Source organism: Ambystoma mexicanum, chromosome 3q, assembly GCF_040938575.1.
Source record: "Ambystoma mexicanum isolate Mex_15411 chromosome 3q, UKY_AmexF1_1, whole genome shotgun sequence".
NCBI classification, from domain to species: Eukaryota; Metazoa; Chordata; class Amphibia; order Caudata; family Ambystomatidae; genus Ambystoma; species Ambystoma mexicanum.
In genome coordinates, this window is record NC_090926.1 from 877,502,843 (window position 1) to 877,526,865 (window position 24,023).

A 24,023-nucleotide genomic window follows, 5' to 3' on the forward strand; every position below is an offset into this window, starting at 1 on the left:
AGCGTCTGCCTGGGCATTTTTCTCAAGGAGAGCCTGAAAGAAGTATAAAAGGCGAGGAAGTATGTTCATTTTGAAGACATTAATCCCTTCCAACTGTAAAGAACCTTGAGCATGTGTGTGTATAGGTTAATGTTCGTGATACAGGAAAGTGACACTACTTCATTATAGGTAAAAGATTCAATTACCAAAAATGCAATTGTCATAAAAAATATACAATTTATTAATATGTTCAATACAATTTAAAAACCCTTGCACATACAAACTAGGCAAGTCACACAATAAAGTGTAAAGTGACACGTGCATGAAAACACCACTTAAATCATTCAAAGTTAATCAAATAGCACATACTAAAGTTACTAATACAAATTCAATGGACAACACATCAACACAACAAATAATGACGGACTAACACGTAGACGAGAACAAATCAATTACATAAAACAAGTTGTGCTAAATATTGCGACTTGATTGCCACTAACTCTCACACACAATTCAAAGAATTACATAGGTTGCTTTGAAATAGCTATAACAATGAACCCAACATGTTTATTTCCTCTAAAAATGGCAAGAAATATCGGGAAATTCATCGAGGGCAAAAAAAACCTTCTTTGTTGTCCACCGCGACCCTATAATCAAATGTATATACTGGTCTCCATTTCTCTGGATAGTCTGGACTTATAGGGTGTCACTTCCTGTATCATGAAAACACACAAGAAAATCTATTAATAATGCTGTCTAAAATATACTTTAAGCAGTTAATATAAAGACCCAATTATGGTCTAAAATGAGTGCTTACCTCAGGCCAATTAATGGTAGCTGGTGGGATTTTGTGTCCCACAGAAGTAGGCTGTGTGGTTACAGTACTGGTTGAGGAAGATGAGGTGGAGGAAGACAGCCTACTACTTGCTAAGAAAGGAACAGCCTTTCTGAGAGCAATGCAGTGGTCCCGTAGGAGTACTGTCCAGGTAGTCTGTGACTAAGTACAACGTTGCACGCACTGCATTTCACTTTGGTAGCTTTAGCCTTTGGTACATTCCCAAAAGTGGTAAAGAACTGCCACACCCATGATTCTCTCTTCGTGCTAGAGGTAGGCACTTCCTCTACCTTATCTTCTTGGTCCTCTTCATTGTCTTTGGTAGTACTACACTTCTTTTGTTGTGTAGGTCTTCCAGCTGGTGGTGGTGGCTCTTGAGGAGGAGGGATGGCAATAGCTGATGCCATTTTTAAGATAAATAGCAGTTTCGCTAATATTCTTCCACGTATGTGCTCTGTGCTAGGTTGTTAATGGACAATGAGTAAGAATAGGTGTAGGAGCTGTTCAAGGGGAACATTTTGAGCTTGAAAGTTCCTAGATCAGTAGAAAATGCAGTTAGCGATCGGGTCCGTGCTTCACAGACAGTTCGGAAGTGCGGACACGTTCGACGAACACGTCATCATGCTGCACGCAAGTTCACTTGACACTGTTCGGAAGGCCCGAAATGACGTCAGACATTTGCAAATGTCGACGGACACAAAACCAGTGGTAAAATTGCCAACAGTGTATAGAAGTGTTAAAAATGATGCTAGAAGGTGGGGAAATGGCAGAGCTTTAAGGTGAAACTTTGTAAATTGGACGCAAATGTTACTATATTGGGGTGAGTATGATATTAGTAAGTTGTAGGAAATTAGCATGCACTGGTAGAAACCCATGAAATTCACTGAATACCCTTTCATAAAGGGACGTTATGGTTAATTTGCACCAATAAAAACCTATCAAATTTACTGAAAATATGTTGTTAAAGGGACGTTATGGTTACAAGTAAAACCGAAAAACCTCTGAAATTTGCCACCATAACTTTTCAATTGTTTGTTCCTGACTGTTAGTGAAGAAAAGCACCTGGCCTACTTATGGTAGTGAACAAAACAGAGGGAGCCAAACATGTGATGTCATCAGTGATGTCATGAATGAGATTTGTGATGGCATCGTTGATGTCATGGGTGTTAGTCTTTGCAGTGCACACTGGTGGCATGAGTTATGGTTGCTTAGCTTACCATAACTGGAATTTCAGGGGTCTTTCGGTTTTACCTGTAACCATAACGTCCCTGCAACAACGGTTTTCCATTGAATTTCATAGGTTTTTGCTAGTGCAACTTAACCATAACGTCCCTTTACCAAGGTTTTGTGTTAGTAAATTTCATAGGTTTTTAGTAGGGCACTTTAAGCATTACGTTGCTTTACGATAGTTTATTCAGTAAAAATAAAATGTTTTTGGTGACATATATAGACTTGAACTGGTTGGCTTATGTGCAATTACAAGGCAAGTATCCGCAGGACTCCATTAGTGTCCGCATGTCCACATCTTGAAATGCACTTTTAAGTAGTTGTGGAAGCACACGTGTTTACCTAGACCCATGCATAGGTCATGCAGTGTATGCTGATAACACCGCCCCTGTCACCAGCCCTACTTATTCATACAGTAGGCTCCCACATTTAAATCATTGTTATACACTTCGTGGGAGGCTCTGCAAACTTAGCAATGTGTGGCCAAAATACTCCTAACTGTATAACGGTCACTGCTAAATGAAGAACAGCAACCTGCACTGTGACGTGGGCATGTTAAATGTGGCATTACTTAGATTTATCTGCTGCTTCCCTTTCCATGATCCGTGAAACTGATACATTGTGTGTGCACTGAGCAGTGAGATGGAAAGTGCGAACAGTAGACAGTTGAAGAAAAGATGTAACTGCAAGGGTGATAGTTTGTAATAAGGCTGCAAACCTGGTGCACCTTCTGCAAGTATATACTAGTGCATGTAAAGGCAAGTAAGGAAACAGCAGAATATGCAGAGTGCAAACACGCTTACTGGTGGTTGGAAAAGCGCTGTTTGTGCATGGGTTGCACAGAATAAATGACTTCATGGCATAGGTAAAGAAGCTGTGGTTGGTGTTGTTGTAATCATTCTTGTATTCCACAATGTATATATATCCGCAAATGGTACCGATAACAGTAATGGCGTAACATAAAGTGTTTGTACTGCATGTGACGACAACTCAAATTGAAGAACAAAGAAGCCATGGGCCAGCTACCGCCTTTCAAAGAATGACGTTGGGTACTTTCATGTACAGCATTTGCCACATCTGCTGTGGGCAACAAGAGGGGCACTCCTGTAGGGCAGCGGGGCTGTAAAACAACCTTTCCAAAGCATATGCTGTGCTACAGACCCTTACCTGGCAAAGGGCATTGTATTGTACATGTAGTGCAATACACTACTGTGCACAGGGAAGGTACTTGAAACTGCATTGCAACAGTAGTTAGAGGAGCATTACAATGAGTACTGCCTGTACAGATGATGGCCACCCAATAAAGCTGTCTCCCAGCACGCCCCCTATAATATCTAGACTGGTGCTGCCCCCTCTGTACGGGACTTTTTCTGGCTTTCCTTCTGTGTCGTGTATGAGAACACGATTATAAATAAAGATGCACTGGGGACTGAAAAAAGGTAAACAAGGAAAGCAACTTTCACAGATAAACAACGGAATTGCCAATGCACGCATGCAGGGCGGGAGGAGTGGTGTTGTGGAGAACACTGTAGTGCAGTCGGTTAGAAATGAGTGCACAGTACAAAGAGGTTTCTTTACGTGTTGCAGAGCGTTTTGAAGACAGTTCCAGTGCAACAAATATCACTACTTGCAAGAAAGTTGCCAAGCCAATTTAGATGGGGCGTGCAGAAATCGAGCTAGCTGTCACAGTTAGTTGAACGTTGTAGGTAGGTAAAAATATTCGTGCTGTGAAACTTCATAATGGCACATGACAAGGAAATTCACAAATACACTTCTTTGCAATGTACCATGCTATTTCCATTGACGGACCAAATAGAAAATGACGCTGCCACATCGGTAGCTGCATACTGCGATAGAAAGGTATGCAAGAGATCGGAAAGAAATGCATGAACTGCGCAAGTGCCTCCTTCATCGCAAACGGCACTGGAACTCCTATAACATGCTGTGCAATGTTCCCTAGACAATGAACAACAATAATGTCGGCATGTTTGCGTATCACACACACAAAAAAAAATCAGGCACTTCATTGTACCTAGTCCATAGCAGTACACATGTACATTATAGATTGGTAAATGACTAGCGAGTGCACAGTGTTTTGCATTCACTTTCACTGAATGTATGTTGGCATACCCTGAAATTCGCACGCTGTGCCTCGTAAAACACACACCCATAACAGCACCCTCAACATTTCTGTGAACAAATACACAGTGTAGCTCCATCGGGCCGTACACAGCACACCCACAAACTTCATTGCCCAATCATGTTGCCTCTGCAGGCCCATTTCTGTGGGCGTCATCTACAAAAGGGGCGTATGTACCTCGTGCCACCCTGCAACTATCCCGATATTTGCTGACTTTTCGTGCTGCACGTGCACCGGAGTGGGGGAAAACCTTGGTACCAGGGGAGCGCACGTCGTTGGGTGCGGTGGCTCTTAAAAGAACCTTTGTTTTGTTTTAGTTTTTTTTTTTTAAAGGTGCTTCCCTAGAAACACTTTCTTTGCGGTTTTCATACGTGAATGTGTGTTTTGGACTGCACCTCACAATCTTACAGTAGGGTCTTCAGCGCAGTCTGTAGATTGTGCACGAACATTTCATTGCCACTGGCCGACAAAGACATGCCATTTCCCTTGAAAAGGTGTATGTATCGGGAACCAATGTTTTCATTCTCACAGAAGAACATCCCAGCAGCACTCAAGAAGTCCCACATGCTTCTGTTGATGAGACACCTTCTGACCTCTAGCTGCGGACAGGAAGCATTGGAATATTGGCAGGCGATTCTCGGCAGTATACATGAGAAAAGCACCTTGGCAGTAGGAAAAATGCGCTGCACTGCTTTCATCAAATCATCAGTTGTCTGAACACACGAGAACAAGGCATGGAACCCAAAAAGAAGACTCCAAAGTGCACAATCACAACATGTACAGTTGCCAAAGAGGCCGCGCGTCGTCATTCTAGAAGCAATACTCCAACACAGCACGATTCCATACCACTCCACAAAATGTCCACTCCCTCCAAACCTAAATTGCTAGACAAGTCTTCTTGGAGGGCATACATGCACAGATCTTCCACAAAGTAATCACCCACGACGAAAACTGTGTGCCTTGCCATGTTTGCCAGTCACAGTACACAAGGTTCTGGAAAAGTGAATGCCTCCCTTTCCTGTGATGCACACCCAGAGCATCTGATTGGCCAAAGGCTATCGTCCCATTTCCATTGGCCAACATGGTGAGAAAATGTGGCACGTGCCTTTCCCCAATCACCGTGAGGGAGGCACCCCGGGGAAGCAGGAGGACTTCTTCTCCATATTCATGCTCTTTTCTGTAACGTACACCCTTACCACCTCATTGGCCAAAGGGCATATTCCCATTTCTATTGGCCAGAATGCTCACAAACGCAGAATGTGGCACGTGCCATTCTCCAAGTACGGCCAGGGTCACGCCCCAGTAAAGCCAGAGGAGTCCTTCTTCCTATTGGCGCCCGTTCCTCTGACGTGCACCCTGAGCAGCACATGATAGCGCAATCGCTACAGTCCTATTTCCATAGCCCAACTTGGTGAGGAGTGTCGAATGTGGCACATGCGAGTCCCAAGTACGTCGAGGGCCGGTCCCCAGTGCACCAGGAGTCCCTCTTCCCATTGCCGCACATCCTAAGCAACTCATTGGACAATCCCCACAGTTCCATTTTCGTGGCCGCCACCCGCAAAATCCTTGCATATGACTTTCGTGCTGCGTGCGGCCGTGGAGTATAACTTGCATCCAGGGCAGGGGGAGTCTGTAGTAAGGGGCGACTCTTAAAAGAGACTGTTTTTTTCTTTTTTTTTGAGGTCCTTCTACAAAAACACCTTTTTTGTCTGTTTTCATTAGTATTTGAGTTTTCTTCTACGCACATTAGTTCAGAAAAGTCTTCAACGCATCCTGTAGACAAGCAAACAAAACTGCTTTGCCAAGGGGGGACAACAAAATGCCATTTACTTGGAAACACTCCGCATGTCCAAAAGAACATTCCACGAGCGGACAAAAAACTGCACATGCTTCTGTTGATGTGACACCTTCCAGCTTCGTCTGGCTCGGCACAAAATCCATGCGCAGTAGGCCATGCTCTTTTCGGTATTGTAGATGAGAGAAGCAACTTGGCGATGGGAAAAAGCGTCCTCACGACACCCAGCAACCTCCTCTGTGTACGGGACAAATGTAAGCAAGGCAGGTAACCCATATGCATGCCGCCGTAAGAAATTACGTTAGCATCTACTACTGGAAACGTGGCGAGGTCTTTGCAAAGTGCATGCATATCGACGAAATGGCACTCATACACAGCGTTCCACAATATGTCCACTCCTTCCAAACCAAAATTGCTGTCAAAGTTTCTTTGCAGAGCACAGTTGTGCACATCTATTACAAAGGGAGCACCTACAGGCAACACAATATGTTTCGCCATGTCAGCCACCCTCAGTACACAGAGTATAATGTGCAACCGTTTCACCTCCCCATCCTGTTAACCACACACACTACTTGATTGGCTAATCCCCACGCTGCCATGGCAATTAGGAAAGGTGGTGTAAAGATTTGCCACATGCACCTCCCAAAGTAGCGTGTGGGCTGCACCCCTGTAAAACTGGAATAATCCTCCTTCCCTTTGCACTATCCTCTCCGCAGCTCTACCTCATAAGGTTACTGGTAAATAGGCACACACGCATCCACCAATCACAAGAAAGAAGCCATCATTGAACACTGTCACTGCTGTGCAACACTTGAAATGTACCGTTACACATTAACAGTACAAATATCGTGCCATTCCAAAGCACGTCCACTGCAAAGTTCAATGAAAGTATGCACAATTTCTCTATCAGCATACATCCACATGGCAACCCAGGATGTGGCACGTGCCATCCTGAAAGTACTGCGTAATCCACTACCTTTTTGTGATAGTGAAGGTGGGGGGTAAGAGGGGTGGGTGGTAAACAATATGAAACTATGCAGGGGATTCAGTCTTCCAGCATTTATGTGTGAAGGTTTTTCTTTGTTTTTTTTACGTGCGTGTAAGCACATTTTTCCTGTATTTCCTCTTTGTATGCGTTTCTGTTTGCCTGTCCTCACATTTTTACAACATTCTAGTCAATGCTTCTTGCACAGTGTGAAAGAAAACGGCATTGCTAATGGCGCTTAAATAAACGCCATTTCTATGGAACCACTGCATATTTTGCAATCTCATAGTGGGTGGAGAACATGCCAGCAGTCTGCATAAACCGACGCATGAATCTGTTTATAACACACCTTCCGACCGCTTGCTGGGGAAAAATTACACCGTCAAGGAACCACACTGCTCTTGGTGTGATGCATGACAAAATCACCTTGGCAGTAGGGAAAATATGCATCACTTTGGTCAGCAACCTCATCCGTAGACGGATTAATAGTCCACACGACATGTAACCCAAATGTACACTTCCATAGTGCACCACGACACAGTCCACGTTCGTGACGGATGCCACATATCTGCAAAGGCAAACCATCTGCCGAAGCAGCAGTCACCCTGACAGACCCAGAAAGCATCCACTCCTGCCAACCCGAAATTACCAGCAACGCCTCTTGCCCGCAACACCTGTGTAGATGGCGCACAAAGATATCACCGACGATAAGCACGGTGCGTTTCTCCATGTCGACCACTCTCACGACACAGTACTGTGATGAAATGGTAACGCCCCTTCCTATGAACCACGCCCTAAACTCCTAATTGTCTATTTCCCACAATTCCATTTCCATTTAGACCCTGCTCATAATGGGAGGATGTGCACGTGCGCTTTCACATCTAAAGGGAGGGCCACGGCCCCATTAAGCTGTGCCAATACTTCTTTCCTTTGCACTGTCACTTTTTGCAGCACTTCCCAAATTGGGTGCTGTCACATTTCAAAACATGCATGCACCAATCGCATACAAAACCTCTGCATTGCACACTGTCATTTCTGTACACCACTCCGTTTTTACCGTTCAACACTCTCAGTACACGTTCCGTTTTATTGAAAAGCCCCTCCACCACAAATGTCTGCTAAAGAAGGCAGTATTGCAGCATCCACAAACATCCTAACACCACCCCAGCACACCTTTAGGTATGCAGACCACATTGCAACCCTTTCCAAACCCACTGCAACACTGCACATCCAAGCAAGCGACCATGTGGGCACCCAACATTACACACAAATGTTACATACGTGGTGCCAGTTCTACCCATCTCCCTCAAACCATAAAACACCCATGCACGAAAACGCATGTCACACTTAGCAGAAGCCACAACCATATTGCAGCCTGCACCACCCCTACGCACTAACGATCACATGCTATTGTGTCAATGCCAACCTATGCACACCACCTTCACAACATTGGGCCTACTTGTAAATGTGCACACAGCACAGTAACCAACCACATATAAGCTGCCCTTCAACCATACCCACTTTCATAGTCACATAACGTACGCACTGCACCCTGTGGCCACACTACCCAACTTCTCACTGCACCATCTCCCTCCGTACACCAAATACTGTGGCATGTTCCAACTATTACTGCAACCATAGAAAGCACAATTCACGCTTTGCAACTCACTTGGTCTGCTGTAGCGTGTCGACAATGTGCTCCACATGCATTTCTCAAACATCAGCACCCTGTGCCGCATGCACTGTCAAACCTGCATTGCTCCAGTTGGTCTGCTCCTTGCACACATTCCCCCCACCGTAATTGAATAATACATGTCAGCATATTGCCAACTACCACTATGCACATATGCACCACTGGCACAAGCATTGCACCCAGTGCCCACACAGATTGACTTTTCTCTGCAGCAACTCCAGCCACAGAGCATCGCCATGGAGGTATGCAGTAACAAATTGCAACAGTTACCATAATATACAAACAAGACACTCTCTCCTGCATCCCTGTACACTTTCAATCACATACTATGTGCGTACGCACTACCATTCACAAACTATTGTGCCACTGCCAACCTACCCACAATCTATTTGCAATAGGGGCTTATAAAGGCTGAAATGGGCTCCACACCCATTCCTTACATGTCACCACCCTCTAACTCATGCACATTGAAAAATGCATTACTGGCGTGCGTGCCCCCTAGGCCTAGGCCTAGGCTCTTGAATGCATGTCCTACGGCCTTCAGCCATGCATCCAATAGTCTAGGACTTCAACACACTCACGCTAATGTAATGCCACCAGGCATGTCTCCATATCAGCTTCTGCGACAATCCACATAGACACCACTGCCACAAACACTCCTACCCAACCTGTACACCGCCATGGCGCTACGCAGCAGCAAATGGCAAAAGTTAACATGACGGCTATGTGGGCAGCTACCATTTTGCACAAATGTACAACACAAATGTAGCAGCACCTCACCCCAACTCCCCCACACTATAAAACACGCAATCACGAACATAGGGCACACTTACCAGAATGCACACACATACCACATCCTCCACCACCTCTACCCACAGCCATTCACAAAGTATTGTGTCACTGCCAACCTACCCACAATCAGTTTGCAGCACTACCACTACTGCAAGCAATCGGCACACACTGCACTTTGCAAGCATCACCCGTGTTAAGCGGAAACCTGTGCAGTTGCCTCTGGGACCACTGCAAAAGATTTAGGCCTACAGGTGTTTGGCAGTAAACCCACTTGGTAGCAGTCTGTACCACACAGATTCACCTGGTAGCTGTGGCTGAGCAGTCAGACTTCTCTCAAGAAAAGTTAGGCATTATGTGGAGTATACAAGATAGGGCAATCCACACCGTAGAACAAGCAGACACGGAACAGAGCTTGGGTGTAAAGATATATAATTATTTATTTTAATGACACATCTATGAAAACACACTGGCACTAATACGGCAAACAACTTCAATTACAATTACTATAAGTATCAATCCCCTAACAATATTTCGACAAGTCTAGGTTCAAAGGCACCACTTATTTGCAGACAGAGGTGAATGCTTTAACCTAGATGGCACTCTAATATTCGTTAGAACGGGAGAGAAAAGGCAGGGTATGAAACCAACTCGGTACCAACACTTTTACAAAGCAAATGCAAGGCCCGTAAGGCAGGGTCTTCTGTGAATCACAAAGTTCAGAGGCCAGGCCCACTCGGAGAGAGGCAAGGCGATATGTCCCAAAAAGTATCACAGTGGAAATGCACTTCGAGTCTTTGTAGCAAAATGTCACAGAAAGGTTGGGCCAGTTTAGAACAAAAAGTTACAAAGGTCTGGAGGCGACCCAATGGAAAGGCAAGGATTAAGACACCTCACGCTAACCGTCACAAGGGAAGCCAGGCGGACATGGTACCTTGTAAGTGAAGAGACAGCTCTGGCAGGGGCAGTTGTTCCTGGTGGTGGATGCAAGTCGGGGCTTTGCCAAGAGATGAGATGATCTCGTCGTCGAAGGAAAGTTGAAGATCGTTTCACCACCAGGGAAGAGACCAGCCGCGGAGAGCTCCGTCACAAGGCACCACCTTTTGGTCGCGGTATGGGCTAGTGGCTATCCGGTTGCGGGGGTGCTCAGCACGGGCAATTCGACCACTACGCCCTGGAAGCAAAGAAAAAGCAAAGGGACTGGTTGTTCCCACCAGTCAGGGGGAGAAGACTCTCCAGCAGGGAGATCTCCTCTGTCGTTGGGAAGTGGTGAGTCGGTTCAGCAGGGCTCCACCGGAGGTGTCGTCATTGCAGGTCGGCTCAGCTTTACCCTCGTCGGATTCTTAGGTCCTGTGGCGACTTCTGAAGATCCAGTTCCAAAAGACCTGCTTTTATGCAGCAAACCCCCATTCATTCAGCCTAGCTGTCAATCAAAACACGCTAAGTGGTGAGCGGGGTGGCTCACCACTTGGGCCAATCACACCAGAGTGCGACTTGAGTTGGCAAGGCAACTCAGTCCAGGGTGCCTAAGCCCCCTCCCACACCCCTGTGGTACCCAGACAGAATGGCACCACTTTGGAGGGCTTCTGTGCAGAAGCCTGCCAAAAGTGGAACAAAGGGCTCAACCTTTGGTTCGGAGTTACAGAGGCGAACACAGACGCCATTTTAAAAACCGAGTTCTGGCAGAAAATACCGACCGGTAGATTTATTTAGGACAAATAAACCGGCGGTATGTTAGAGACTAACAGGAAAAAGTATTAGCCTCCAACAATGGGAAGAATCCCATAGAGTTATATTCTGGGTCGAATATAACAAGTACTTTCCACTGCCACCAGCCAGAACTCGACGAGGGGGACGGGACAGTGCCCCCTTGAATAACAGACCCAGGGGTAATCGAATTACCCCTACTAGTACGTCCACAATAGGATGGTTTGTACTAGTTCTGTTAGTAAATTTAGGTCTAGTAAAGCCAATGGTGACTTTACATGCCCTGGGAGACAGTAGTCAGTCCCAGGGTATGGAGTCTATGGTGGGGATCCTCTAGGACGCCCCAGTGTTACGGCACGGAGGGTGCGGTGTAACATACATAGTAAAACACATGAGACCCTATGGAGTAAAAGACCCTATAGCCCATAGAACACATTGACATTCACAGGAATCAACCACATTCATGTCCAAGAGTGGGAGAAAAGAGTCTCACTCTTGGCAGGATGGAAAAAAAACAAACTCCAGAAATCCAGCAAAGCTGCTGGGGGACTCACTAGATTAGGAAATTCAGCCTAAACAGAGAATTCTCCCTAACAACCCAGTACGGGATGCATACTGCAACATGCCTTCCTGCTCTGTGTATGATGCAGCCCTACGCTCCTCAGTGCATGCCCTACAGCCTACGGGCTAAGACCTTCGCCCATGCACCCAATAATGTAATCCTTCCACAGACCCACAGCACCTTCATTCAACCATGCATGCCTCTATGTGCCCAACTACCACTTTCCATCCACAGCGCACCGCCACTGGAGCTCCCACCCAACCTATCTCATGTGCAATTCACTCGTCATCTGCAAATGAGCTGCCACCACTGACCACGAAAACAGTTACCTGCAAACAGGTCATGGCAGAAACTAAGGGACCGTAGCTACAGCTGCCTCCAATCACCACAAAACATACTAGCCTACGTATATCACATGAACCACTTCTTACTCCTCCTGCCATTCCTTCCTTTATGGCCGCCGACACAATGTGTATGATACATTTTGCAGACCGTGCCGACCCTGCCTCCGCCTCACTGTCCTCTGATACACCATGGCTGCTTTCCCAAAAAATGTTGAAGCACAGCACGCCTCCCTCCAGCCACGTCCAAACTTCTCCGACACCATGCCGTACCGCGATCCAATGACACTTTTGTCCGCCGAGCGAACAGGGAAATGGGTCCGCTAAGCAGACCCAGATTTCACTAATTTTTTGGGACTTACATTTCAGTGATTTGTAACAAATGTGTTGGTCCGATTTCCACCAAACACACAAAATGCTTTCTGCCCCAAGCCTCTGCCGCAAATTTACACACAATGAAAAAACACTAGTTAATGATCAGATAAGGTAAGAAAAAAGACCTGAAATTCGAAATCCACCGGGCAACTCAGGACAGGCTTAACTCGGCACGATCCCATTGATCTTCCCTATAATACCATATCCCCCATAATGCCATGTTCTATGGCATTGTGAATCCCTTCTCTTCTAATAAATAGGTCTTCTTGTGCTTTGCAATGGGAACTCACCGAGTTGCATCCTCCCCATTTTTTAAAATGTTTGCCAACATGTCGGAAGGTTACAATTAATGGCAATATTACAAAATAATTGGTATAAAATGCTTGAAAACAAAAGCAGAATACTCCTGTATTTCGCAAGTTTGATCAATACTGCCTCTAAATTTTTCAATAAATAATGAACCACTGGACAAGACGTTTGAGTTAGAGTACAGGACTTTTACCCCAAATCTAAATGACTAGCGGCCAAAAATAGCCCTGTTTGCAGATGATCTCCACAAATCCAGAACACGCATGCAAAGCATTGTAATGCGAAAATGGAAAGAAAAGAGATTTATTAAATATAACATATAATTGTCAATTAAATGTCAAGCGGAAAAACAAAAATAACATGCAATCATGTGGATGTCAGCAAAAAGCAAATGTTCCAACCTAATTCTGAAAATGAGCTAAATGAGTGTGGAGCTGACCTAATAAGCATAAATCATTTTAAGATTGTAGGTCAATGGGAGAATTAATGAAATAAAAATGATAATATTATCCAAAATTCTCATTTTTATATGACTTACAAGATCTAACAGAAATATTTTAAGGAATCATTATAACTTGTTCTTTTGTGAAAAACCAAACCAGAAAATAGCTGCTTTTTGGCACTCTTTGAACCGCTAACTACTGGTTTTATATCTGAAGTTCAACATCAGCTAGGAACGACAAAAAAAATGTGGAGCTGTGATTCCTAAAACACTCTACAAAAGTGATGGAAATGTGCAGAAGATTTCCAAGAGGAGAGATATAAAAAATACAAATCAATGTGGGACAACAAAGTTTGTGATGCCTTGAAAGGATTGGTATAACTAAATAAAATGGATGAAATGATTGGGGCACAAATAAGCATTGACATTTTCCTCTCATACGAAGAAGCAAGCAAATTTGGACTTACAGCGTTCCAATGTTGATAACGAGTTTAGAGAATCGATGCAGTGGAGGAAGCAAATCAGAATCATTGAAATACCAGTAATGATGAATACAATACCGTACTGAATTGGTAGGTTCATAACATGACGCTATGGATATGGTTAAGTGGTGGAAATAGGTAGGAAAGTGCCTCAAGATAAATGGACAAGGATATTAGAATTAATGCTTCAGAATGTCAGAAGGTTTGCCACACAATCAATATTTTACTCTAATTCGAATATATTAACCACCATCGAAATTATTAAATTCTGTAAGAAATTGCTGCTTGTAGTAGATATATTGGGTCGAACTACATATCAACTAAACTGTTTATTTTTACCTAACTACATTCTATGATAGCTAAAATGTTCGGTCTGGGAACTGAATACACTACCAATCTCGCTAAACTAAGACAAGAAGCGTGGTGGAAAGAAGAAATTCCAACAATAATATGTGAAGAATGTGGTGTCACAGAGTCATTTACATGGGATGGTGGAGAAGCCCAGAGGAGACATCTGTGGTTCAAGGGAAGCCACTCAATTCTTGATGCGACCGCTGGTGGGGGTATACAGGGGAATTCCCCAGATTAGGCCAAGCCTTCTCCCTTCCAGTCCACAGGGAACCTAAGATGCCTCTCAATACTGCCTCTCTGTCCTCACTAAGAAGAGAGCTCTCATCCAAGCCCGCGTCTCTGCGGCATCTAACAACTCGGCTGAACTCTTTAAAATCTGCAAGGAACTGGCCAATCCTGCCGCAGTCTCTACCTCTCCTGACCCTTCCCAGGCCCTCTGCATGGCACTGGCTTCTCACTTCATCTCTAAAACTCAGGACATCCTGTCCTCACTCTCCACCTCTTTCCTGCCTCCCTCTACTCCCTGCTCTTCCTCTGGCCTTCTGCAGTCACCTCTCCTCCCTCCTTCTCTGCCTTTCCCCTTTTCTCAGCTGACGAAGTTTCGAGACAAGTCCGATCGATGAAAGTCTCATCAAAACAGGTTCAACCCTGCTTCTCCAAAACCATCAAGGACCACGTCGACTCCCTGGCTCCTGCCCTGGCCGACTTCTGCAACCACTCCTTCGCCACTGGAGTCATCCCATCCCCCTGACGCACTCCCTTGTGCACCCTCTTCGTAAGAAACCCTCTGCCGACCCTTCCTGCCCAGCCAACTATCGCCCAATCTCCATCACTCCCTTCCTGGGCAAACTCCTTCAAAAACTGGCCATCTCCCAGCTTAATCTCCACACTGAATCTGTTGGCTGTCTACATGACTATCAGTCTGGCTTCAGAGCTGCCAGAAGCACGGAAACTGCTCTCCTGAACATCCGTGAAGACCTGCTCTCCAACCTTGATTCTAACCTCCCCTGTGTCCTCATCTTGCGTGATCTGCCTTTGACACTGTCAACCATGCCATCCGGCTCAAATGTCTCTGTGATAACCTTGGTATCACCGGTCAGGCCCTGGCATGGCTGACTTCTTTCCTCTCTGACGGACCCTCCCAGGTTCAACTCGGGCCCTTCCTCTCTGCTATCTTTTTCTCTACTTGTGGTGTCCCCCAGGGGTCTAACTGGCTTTTCAACATATACCTGCCACTTCCTGCCCACCGCATTGCCGCTCTCTGCCCGAACTTTCAGTGCTATGCGGATGACACTCAGCTCATTTTCAGGCTACCCTCGGCCACCTCCTCTCCATCTCTCATCTCTGACTGTCTGCTATCCAGGAGTGGTGTGCCGCCAATGACCTCTGCCTTAATGCCAGTAAGACTGAGATTCTCCTCATCGGCACACCCACTCCCCCCTTTCCTGTAACTCTCTGGCCGGGCTGGCCTCTCTTGGCCCGCCTCCTACTCCAACCTGTGAGGCTAAAAACCTTGGGGTCATCTTTGACTCCACACTCTCCTTCTCTCCTCACATCTCTGAAGTCTCTAAGAAGTCACACTACCAGCTGCACCTCCTCAGAGGTATTCTACCTTTCACCCCTTCCCCCAGAAGCTCACTGTCTCCAGAGCTCAGGTTCTCTCTAGGCTGGACTACTGCAACAGCCTCTTTCTGCCTTCCTCTGCTCTCCACCCTCTGCAACTCATCCAGAACAGGACTGCAAGACTTTTCCTTGGCCTCAAGCCCAGGGATCGTATCTCTCCAGCACTGAAATCTTTGGACTGGCTCCCAGTGGCTGCGAGGATCAAGTTCAAAATCCTCTGCATTGTCCACAATGCCTTCTGGGGCCTGGGACCTCAATACCTTCAACTCTCTCTTCCTAAATATCTTCCTTCTCAAGCTCTTTGCTCATCCACCTCCAACTCCCTCAGGGTCAGTCGCTTCTCCAAGCAACGAGTTGGTGGTAGATCTCTTTCTTTGGCTGGGGCCTCCCTCTGTAACAGTCTCCGTGCCTCCCTGAAACTTGAGGAGAACCATTTCCGGTTCCGGAAGAACCTCAAAACCTTTCTCTTTGCTTCTGCCTTTCCGCCTCCTCTCCCCTGCTGACCTCCTGGCTGTTTCAGAATCTGCACTGGTTACCTGACCACCCTCTGATCCTCTATTCCCATGTACTGCACTGTCCCTTCCCCCTCCCCCCGCACTTTTCCCTCTTCCCCCATCCCATGCACTTGCGCGTTCTGAATGACACCTGGCCTAGTATGATTGTTGTCTGTACTCCCTTTGATCCCCCTCCCTTGCCTCATCGCGCCTTGAAACACTTGTGTATAGGCGCGTTATAAATACCATATCATATCATATCATATCCCAAATGCACGTCTCTCCAGAAGGCATTGATCACATGTGCCACTTAAAAAAGCAGCAGCGTTTTGGGTAGAACAGAATAAGATAGGGCCCACACATCGATCCCTGCCAAACCAGGATATGAGCCACGCAGGGCCATGGGAGGGAGATAGCACTATGCCCCACTATGGTATTGCTAGCAAGCTTGTGCAGGGAGGTATATATGCCATGACATGGAATAAGGGAGTCTGGGAAGGTTCAGACATCAAGGGAAGGTAATACTGTACAACAATGTGGTTAACAGCTGGAGAGGAGAAGTAAACTGCAGTCGGTAAGCAATGTAAGGAAGCAGGAGTAAGGATCAGACACAAAGGCATTGTGGTGGTTGGAAAAGACTTATTAATGTAAAAAGAGGGTTGAAGAAAGTCCTATTTCACCCTAACTCTAAAAAGGGTTCCCCTGTCTCAACAGAATAAAAGGATGTCTGTGTCAGAATCTGCAAAGTAAAGTTCCCCGCCATGTGCCCAAATCCTTTTCAAAGTTCCAACATAACATTCCAAAAGGTGCAAAAGAAATATACAACCAAAGTTCCAAAAGATTCAGGAGATGAGTCCCTTCCCCTGAGTTTCTCAGGCTCTTTACACTTCACAGTTTCAAAGTGGTATGTTTGTTCCCATGATTTCTTTCTCACTTTCACAATTCACAATGCCAAGAGGTTACGTTTCTTCTCTTGGCTCCTCAGAGTTCTCAAGAGATGCCAGAAGGAATGTCTCCCTTCCCCTGGTTGCAATTTTCACAGTACCCAGAGGTTGCCTTTCCTCTCTTGGCAAAACACAATTTCTTATTCGTAGGGGAATGCCTCCCCCTCCCTGTCACAATATTCATAGTGCCAGGAGTGTGCCTTAATTCTCTTGGCCAAACACAATTTCCAATTGCTAGGTGAATGCCTCACTTCTACTAGTCGCAATATTCACAGTACCAAGAGGTTGCCTTTCTTCTCTGGGCAAACACAATCTCCAATCACGAGGGGAACGCCCCCATCGCCCTAGTCGCAATGTTCAAGTTACAACTACAGGGGAATGACTCACTTCTCCTGGATTACCCACACTCAAGAGGATAACTCCCTCTTCTTGCTCTCCTCAGTTTATATGTAGATTCTTGGCAAGCATGAGAGTGAGTCCCAGACACTACTCTGTCAGTCTGCTACACTCTACTCCTTTGCTTCCAAACACTTGTCTTAACACAATTGGGTGCAGGTCCCAGACTTGCAATCAGTTTGCCTGGTGTACTCTCCAGCGAGGACTTTCTCAACTTGCTCACTTGTATTTATGTGTGGGTCCCAGACTCGCAATAAGTTTGCCTGGTGTACTCTCCTCCCAAGACTTTCTTAATGTGTAACAGTTCCACGCTTTTATATTTTCTTCACTCAACTACTGGGTCCTAGACCGACCTTCACTTGCTTTTTTCAACAAATGACTTGACACCCCAGCTTCCCTGCTCAGGTTCACCAAGTTCATATAATTTTCCTTCAATGGTAAATTTTCCTTCAATGGTGTGTGTTGTACACCACGAAGTGGCCTTGCATCCCAAATCCCCTCTCTGGGCTCGCCAGTCTCTCCTGGCTGCTTCAGCATTCTCTGTGGTTCGCAACTACCCTAGCGGCTCTCTTCCTCCTCTTGTCAGCTCTCTGGTACCCGCGAGGCCCGTGCCTTCGTCCCACAGCTTCATCTGCTCTTGGCCTCTACGCGAGGAACCTCCGGCTTCCGAGCCGCTAGTAACGGCGCCTGCCGGAGCTTCCTTATTCCCTGCTGTAACTTGCTTCTTCTCGGTTTCCCGACCCATGTCGGGAGCAGTGGTTCTCCATGTTTCTTGATGCTTGATGTTTTAAAATGTCCCAGCACCTATCAACTCCTTCCAACAACGAGAGTGTCTCTGGATTCTCAGCTTCAGTGCTCTGTACTGCTCTAGTGCTCTTCTTCGTCTCAGTCATTCTACTACAAGGGTATGAAAGAGCCTTGTTGTCAGTCCGGACTGTATATTCTGGTTTTATATTACAGAATGCCATACAGGATTGGAAATTAAGAGGATGGTGTCATACCCTGAGTGGAAAAGGAGATACCATGTTCCAGCTAGTGAGTCCAATCCCTCCCATGCGGGTTGTCTCCCCCCTTTTTTGGTCCTCCCTTAGGCAGCCACCTCACGGTCAGGATCAGGTAGCGCATGCCTTTGCCTGGCCATATGGGGAGAGAGTTTCCCCGGTGAGGCAGTGATGACGTTGCTAGATTCATCACAGCAAGGAACAATAATTACCAGCAAAAGAGAGGATGAGGCTGCTAAACAGCTCAGCCACCATGTAGGTTATAACGGGACATGGGATGTTACGTGATTTACAACACATGTCGGTAATGAACATATAGCCTTGAATCAAGGAAGAAAATGTCCCACCAATTGCAGGGCTTGTTGTGGTTGTTGAGATTGTGGAGACAATATAAAAGGATGCAAGAGGACAAAAGTAACAAATTAATTTCACATGCAGCAGAGATGAAATGACCAAATTAGTAGGGTTTTCAATGACCACCTACCTTTCTATTCAACATTTTGACCGAATTAGCGAGTCATTTTATTACAAAAACATTCATTCCATTTAAGCAACATATACATGTGTAAATGAGACCAAAATTGAAAGAAATACCTTACCTGTAACTGTGACAATTTTCCTGACACTGGAACTTGTCTCTGGATGCACTACAGATTGAATTTTAGCAGCACATTCGAAATGCACAAAGACATCTCCTTCTGCAACCTGAAATTTAGTTCTTACATAATTGTGGTGCAGTGCTTTTCTGACAAGCTGTTGCCTATTTTGATGATTGTTCGTCTTGATAAACGTGAACTCAAATGGAGGTTTTTCATCGGGAACTTCACACAAGACTTCAATGAAATCACCTTCACTGGCCTCATATTTGGATAGTGTAATGTTGGGTTTGGCTAATCCTTGAACAGAAAAGAGAAGTTGAAACAATTATTAAAACAAATATTAAAGAATAATTCTAGTCAGCTATTATAAATCACTTTTATGTTGCAGCATGCTAATCAATCAAACTCTTGTGAATGGGGTAGCATGAAGCGGTTTAGGCTATATTAATCACTAAACAAAAATGACCACTGCATTACAATGCTCTTCATTTAACAATGCTGTACTGGAAATGCTCAGAAAGGTCATACACTTCCATGATATGCTATCCTATTGCCCAACATTAAGTATTGCCCATAGAAAATGTTATGCCCCTTCTCAACAGCATGGCAATTCATGGTTCAATGTTGTACTCCAGCACTGGCTGAACAATCTCACTGATTTGCAGCTGGTACCGCCAAGGCTCTGTCCCCTTCTACTGATTCTTCGATTTCTTCCAAGATTTCCACCTTTGACTTCACCTCAAATGCCTCTTCTTTGCACTCATCCTTTTCCCAGTCTCTCCCCACTTAGCGTTCCACCTGCACCATACTCCGCCCATCTCCTTCCCCAACTTGCCCTACATTTTCCACTCTCTGGCTCAAATACTGATTCTGTTTTTTCTTACGCCCATTCCACTGCCTCCTCCTTTGATCTTCTTCCATCTGTCAAGCTGGTTGGCCCGAGAGGACCGCTTACCTGCAGTCTTGGTGGTTCGTCTCGCAGAGGTCGCCAGTCTGGAGTCCGGGAACTGATGAACTAGTGGCACGAGGAACCAGCCTCTCCACCACCCAAAAGAGGAACTGGGTGGAGGATGGACCAACTCCCAATGTCACGAAGGGCACTCTCCAGATAAGCGTGACAAGAGGATTGTTTAGGCACAGACGGATGGAACCATAGTCCAGGTGGAGCTTGTTGTCGAGACCATGAATCTTCCAAGAACCTCTGTGCTGCGACAGTTAGTAGATAGACCAGTGTGGCAGAAAGGGTATTCGCAGTAGGCAAAAGGAGCTTGGCTGGTGCTGATGGTTCCAATGGTACACAGGATAAAGTTCGGAGTCAGGCAAGACAGGAAAGAGGGAGGTCAGATGGAGCTTGCTGTCTGGCCAAATACAGAACTGTCTAAACGTGCCCAGGATGGAACAGGAGAGTGCAGGCTAGCATAGGGTATGACCCAGATACACAGTTGGTGGTAGATGACCCAGGACAGGGCTCAGGTAAGGGCTGGTGGAAGGCTGGCCCAGAACAGGACCCAGGTAAGAGCTGGAGGCAGGCTGGCCCAGGACAGGACCCAGGTAAGGGCTGGAGGCAGGCTGGCCCTGAACAGGACCCAGGTAAGGACTGGTGGCAGGCTGGCCCAGGACAGGACCCAGGTAAGTGCTGGAGGCAGGCTGGCCCTGAACAGGACCCAGGTAAGGACTGGTGGCAGGCTGGCCCAGGGCAGGACCCAGGTAAGTGCTGGAGGCAGGCTGGCCCTGAACAGGACCCAGGTAAGGACTGGTGGCAGGCTGGCCCAGGACAGGACCCAGGTAAGTGCTGGAGGCAGGCTGGCCCTGAACAGGACCCAGGTAAGTGCTGGAGGCAGGAACAACGAGGCGAGCAAAGCGAACCGCGTTGAGACGCGACCCGCTTCGACTCGCGGCCTCCTTTATGGGCCGCCGGCGCCCGAGAGGCCTGGAACGCAAGCCGTTCCGTTTCCGGGCGCCGGCGAACCCACAACGAGGCCTGGAAGGCAAGCCCCTCCCAGGAGGCGAGCCCAGTCCACGGCGCATGCGCGGAACCGAGACAGAGGTCTCCCGCGCATGCGCCGTAGACCTCCGGCCCCGTAACTAGTCGCTCCCCTCCCGGCGAGTCCCCAGACGCGAACGCGCGGGTAGACTCGCCAGGAGGAAATGGGAGCGGCAGACCCCAGTCTCCCGGGTGACATGACACTATGCCCCCTCCCAGGAAGACCCGGGGCCCCAGGTTTCCAGGGAAATCGCACATAGAACTCACGTATCAGCCGGGGTGCATGCACGTGCTGGCGCGGTTCCCATGTACGATCACAGGCTGGGTACCCCTTCGAATCAACCAAATAGTGGAGTACCCCTCTGCGGTAACGGGCATCACAGATCTCGTGTACCTCAAACTCCGGGACGCCCTGCACCAGAACAGAGGCTGGGCGAGGAGAGGTGCGGCCGTAATTATCGACCACATAGGGTTTCAACAGGGACACATGGAAAACGGGATGTACACGCCAAGAAGGGGGTAGTCGAAGACGGAAGGCTACAGAGGACACCCGCTTGGTGATAACAAATGGCCCCAAATATCGAGGGGCCAGTTTGACGGGCAGGTTGTGAAGGGGCAAGTTCTTTGAGGATAACCACACCTTGTCACCCTCCCGGAAATTCGGTTCTGCACTCCTCTTCCTGTCTGCCTGTCTCTTCATCCGATCCTTGGCTTCACTCAAGATCTTGCGTGCTAGTTCTTGTTGTTTCTGGATGTGTAAGACCAGGCCATCAGCAGAGGGAACAGTACTAGATGGAACTGGTTGAAAAGGCATCAATCGAGGATGTAGACCAGCAGAACAGAAGAATGGGCTGACTCCAATGGAAGCATGAACGGTGTTGTTGTAGGACACTTCTGCAAGATCTAACCCATCTTTCCAATTAAACTGTGTGGCATTGGCAAAACAGCGGAGGTACCCTTCCAAAGTCTGATTGGTCCTTTCAGTTAGCCCATTGGTCTGTGGGTGATAGCCTGAACTTAGAGCCCTATGTATTCCCAGATGACCACACACCTTGCTCCAAAATGATGAAAGGAACTGGGTACCCCGATCCGATATGATCTTCTCCGGTAGGCCGTGCAACCGGTAAATTTTGTGCAGAAATGCTGAAGCCATTTGAGTAGCTGTAGGGATTTTCTGGAATGGAATGAAATGGGCCAGTTTGGTGAAGCTGTCCACAACCACCATTATACAGGTGTACCCTTCTGATGGAGGCAAATCCACAATAAAATCGGTAGCGATAGTATGCCACGGATAGGGTGCTATTTCAGTAGGCACTAGCAATCCCAACGGTCGTCGTCTAGGAACCTTGCACTGGGCACAAATTGGACAACTTTCGATGTACTTCTGGACCTCAGTCGCCCAACCCGGCCACCAGAACTGTCGGGATATCAACTCTCGAGTGGCTCTGATCCCGCGATGTCCTCCTATGGGTGAATCATGGAATCCATGTAGAATGCCCCTTCTAACAGCCCCTCTAGGTATGTAGAGCCTTTTCTGAAAAAACAACAGTCCATCTCGTTCTGAAACCAATTGCCGACTAAGAAGGGTCGTTCTTTCTGGATCCGACCGAGTGGCTTCCGCGATGGACTTAAGGTGAGGGGACAAAGTCAGCAAAAAATGGTGAGGAGAAATCAGTGGCAGATCTGGACAAGACGTCTCTTCCACGTTTTCCAGGGACCTGGAAAGAGCATCCGCCTTCAAATTGGAGGTTCCCGGGATATAAGTAACATGGAACTCAAACGGAGAGAAGAAGAAGGCCCACCTGGCTTGACGAGGAGTCCGACATTGCAAAGAACGAAGATATTGCAGATTGCGATGATCCGTCCGCACCTCCACAGAAAAGCGAGCTCCGAGGAGAAAATGTCTCCATTCCTCGAATGCGGTCTTGATGGCCAACAGTTCCTTTTCAATCACGCGTAGTTTCTTTCGCTGGGACTCAGCTTGCGAGAATAATAGGCCACTGGATGTTCTACTAACGTGGTTGGATCTTTCTGAAGAAGAACGGCTCCTACCGCGAAGCTGGAAGCGTCGGCCTCCACTATGTAGGGCAACTCTTCCTGGCATCGGATGGTGCAGGATCGGGGCAGCCATAAAAGCCGACTTCAAGACGTCGAAAGCCTGAGAAGCCACGGAATCCCATTTGAAAGAGATCTTGCTGCTGGTTAGCCTGGTGAGAGGCGCCGAGATCTGCGAGAACTGTGGAATAAAGCGCCTGTAAAAGTTTGCGAATCCCAAAAAGCGTTGGAGAGCCTTGATATCGTGTGGATGTTTCCATTCTTGTATGGCTTGCACCTTCTTGGGATCCATCCCAATACCTTCCTGATTGATAACAAATCCCAAAAACTCAATGCTGGGTTGGTGAAAGCTACATTTCTCTGCTTTGGCAAATAGGTTATTGAGGGACAGCCGACGAAGGACCTCACGAACGTGTTCCACATGCTCGTCTAAGGATTTAGAAAAAATCAGTATGTCGTCCAGGTAAACCCAGACGGATAATCCTAGCAGATCACCAAAGATGTAGTCCATAAATCGTTGAAAAACAGCGGGGACATTACATAAGCCGAAAGGCATAACCCTGTACTCAAAATGCCCAAAAGGTGTCTTGAAAGCTGTCTTCCACTCGTCCCCACTCCTGATGCGCACCAAATGATAAGCTCCGCGTAGGTCCAATTTGGAGAAGATTCGCGCAGTGTGCAGGGTTTCAAGGATACTGCGAATTAAAGGTAAAGGATACCGGTCTTTGGCTGTTATGTCGTTCAACTGCCGGTAGTCGACACAGGGTCTCAATGTACCTTCTTTCTTCTTTACAAAAAACAGGGGAAATCCTGCAGGCGATTTTGACGGCACAATGTACCCCTTTCTTAGACTCTCTGACAAATACTCCTGAAGAACTTGCTTCTCGTCACGTGTTAGGGCATATATTTTCCCAT

General features: G+C 46.8%; 1 protein-coding gene across 4 annotated transcripts in view; it reads right to left on the reverse strand.

The window, feature by feature from the left end:
* Positions 1–24,023, reverse strand: part of PECAM1 (platelet and endothelial cell adhesion molecule 1) — a 1,005,718-nt gene that overhangs the window by 726,700 nt on the left and 254,995 nt on the right. For all 4 annotated transcript variants that reach the window (XM_069654996.1, XM_069654995.1, XM_069654997.1 and 1 more), the window contains exon 4: positions 19,070–19,366. In XM_069654996.1, coding sequence (XP_069511097.1) covers positions 19,070–19,366 — 297 coding nt within the window. The remainder of the gene's footprint in view (positions 1–19,069; positions 19,367–24,023) is intronic.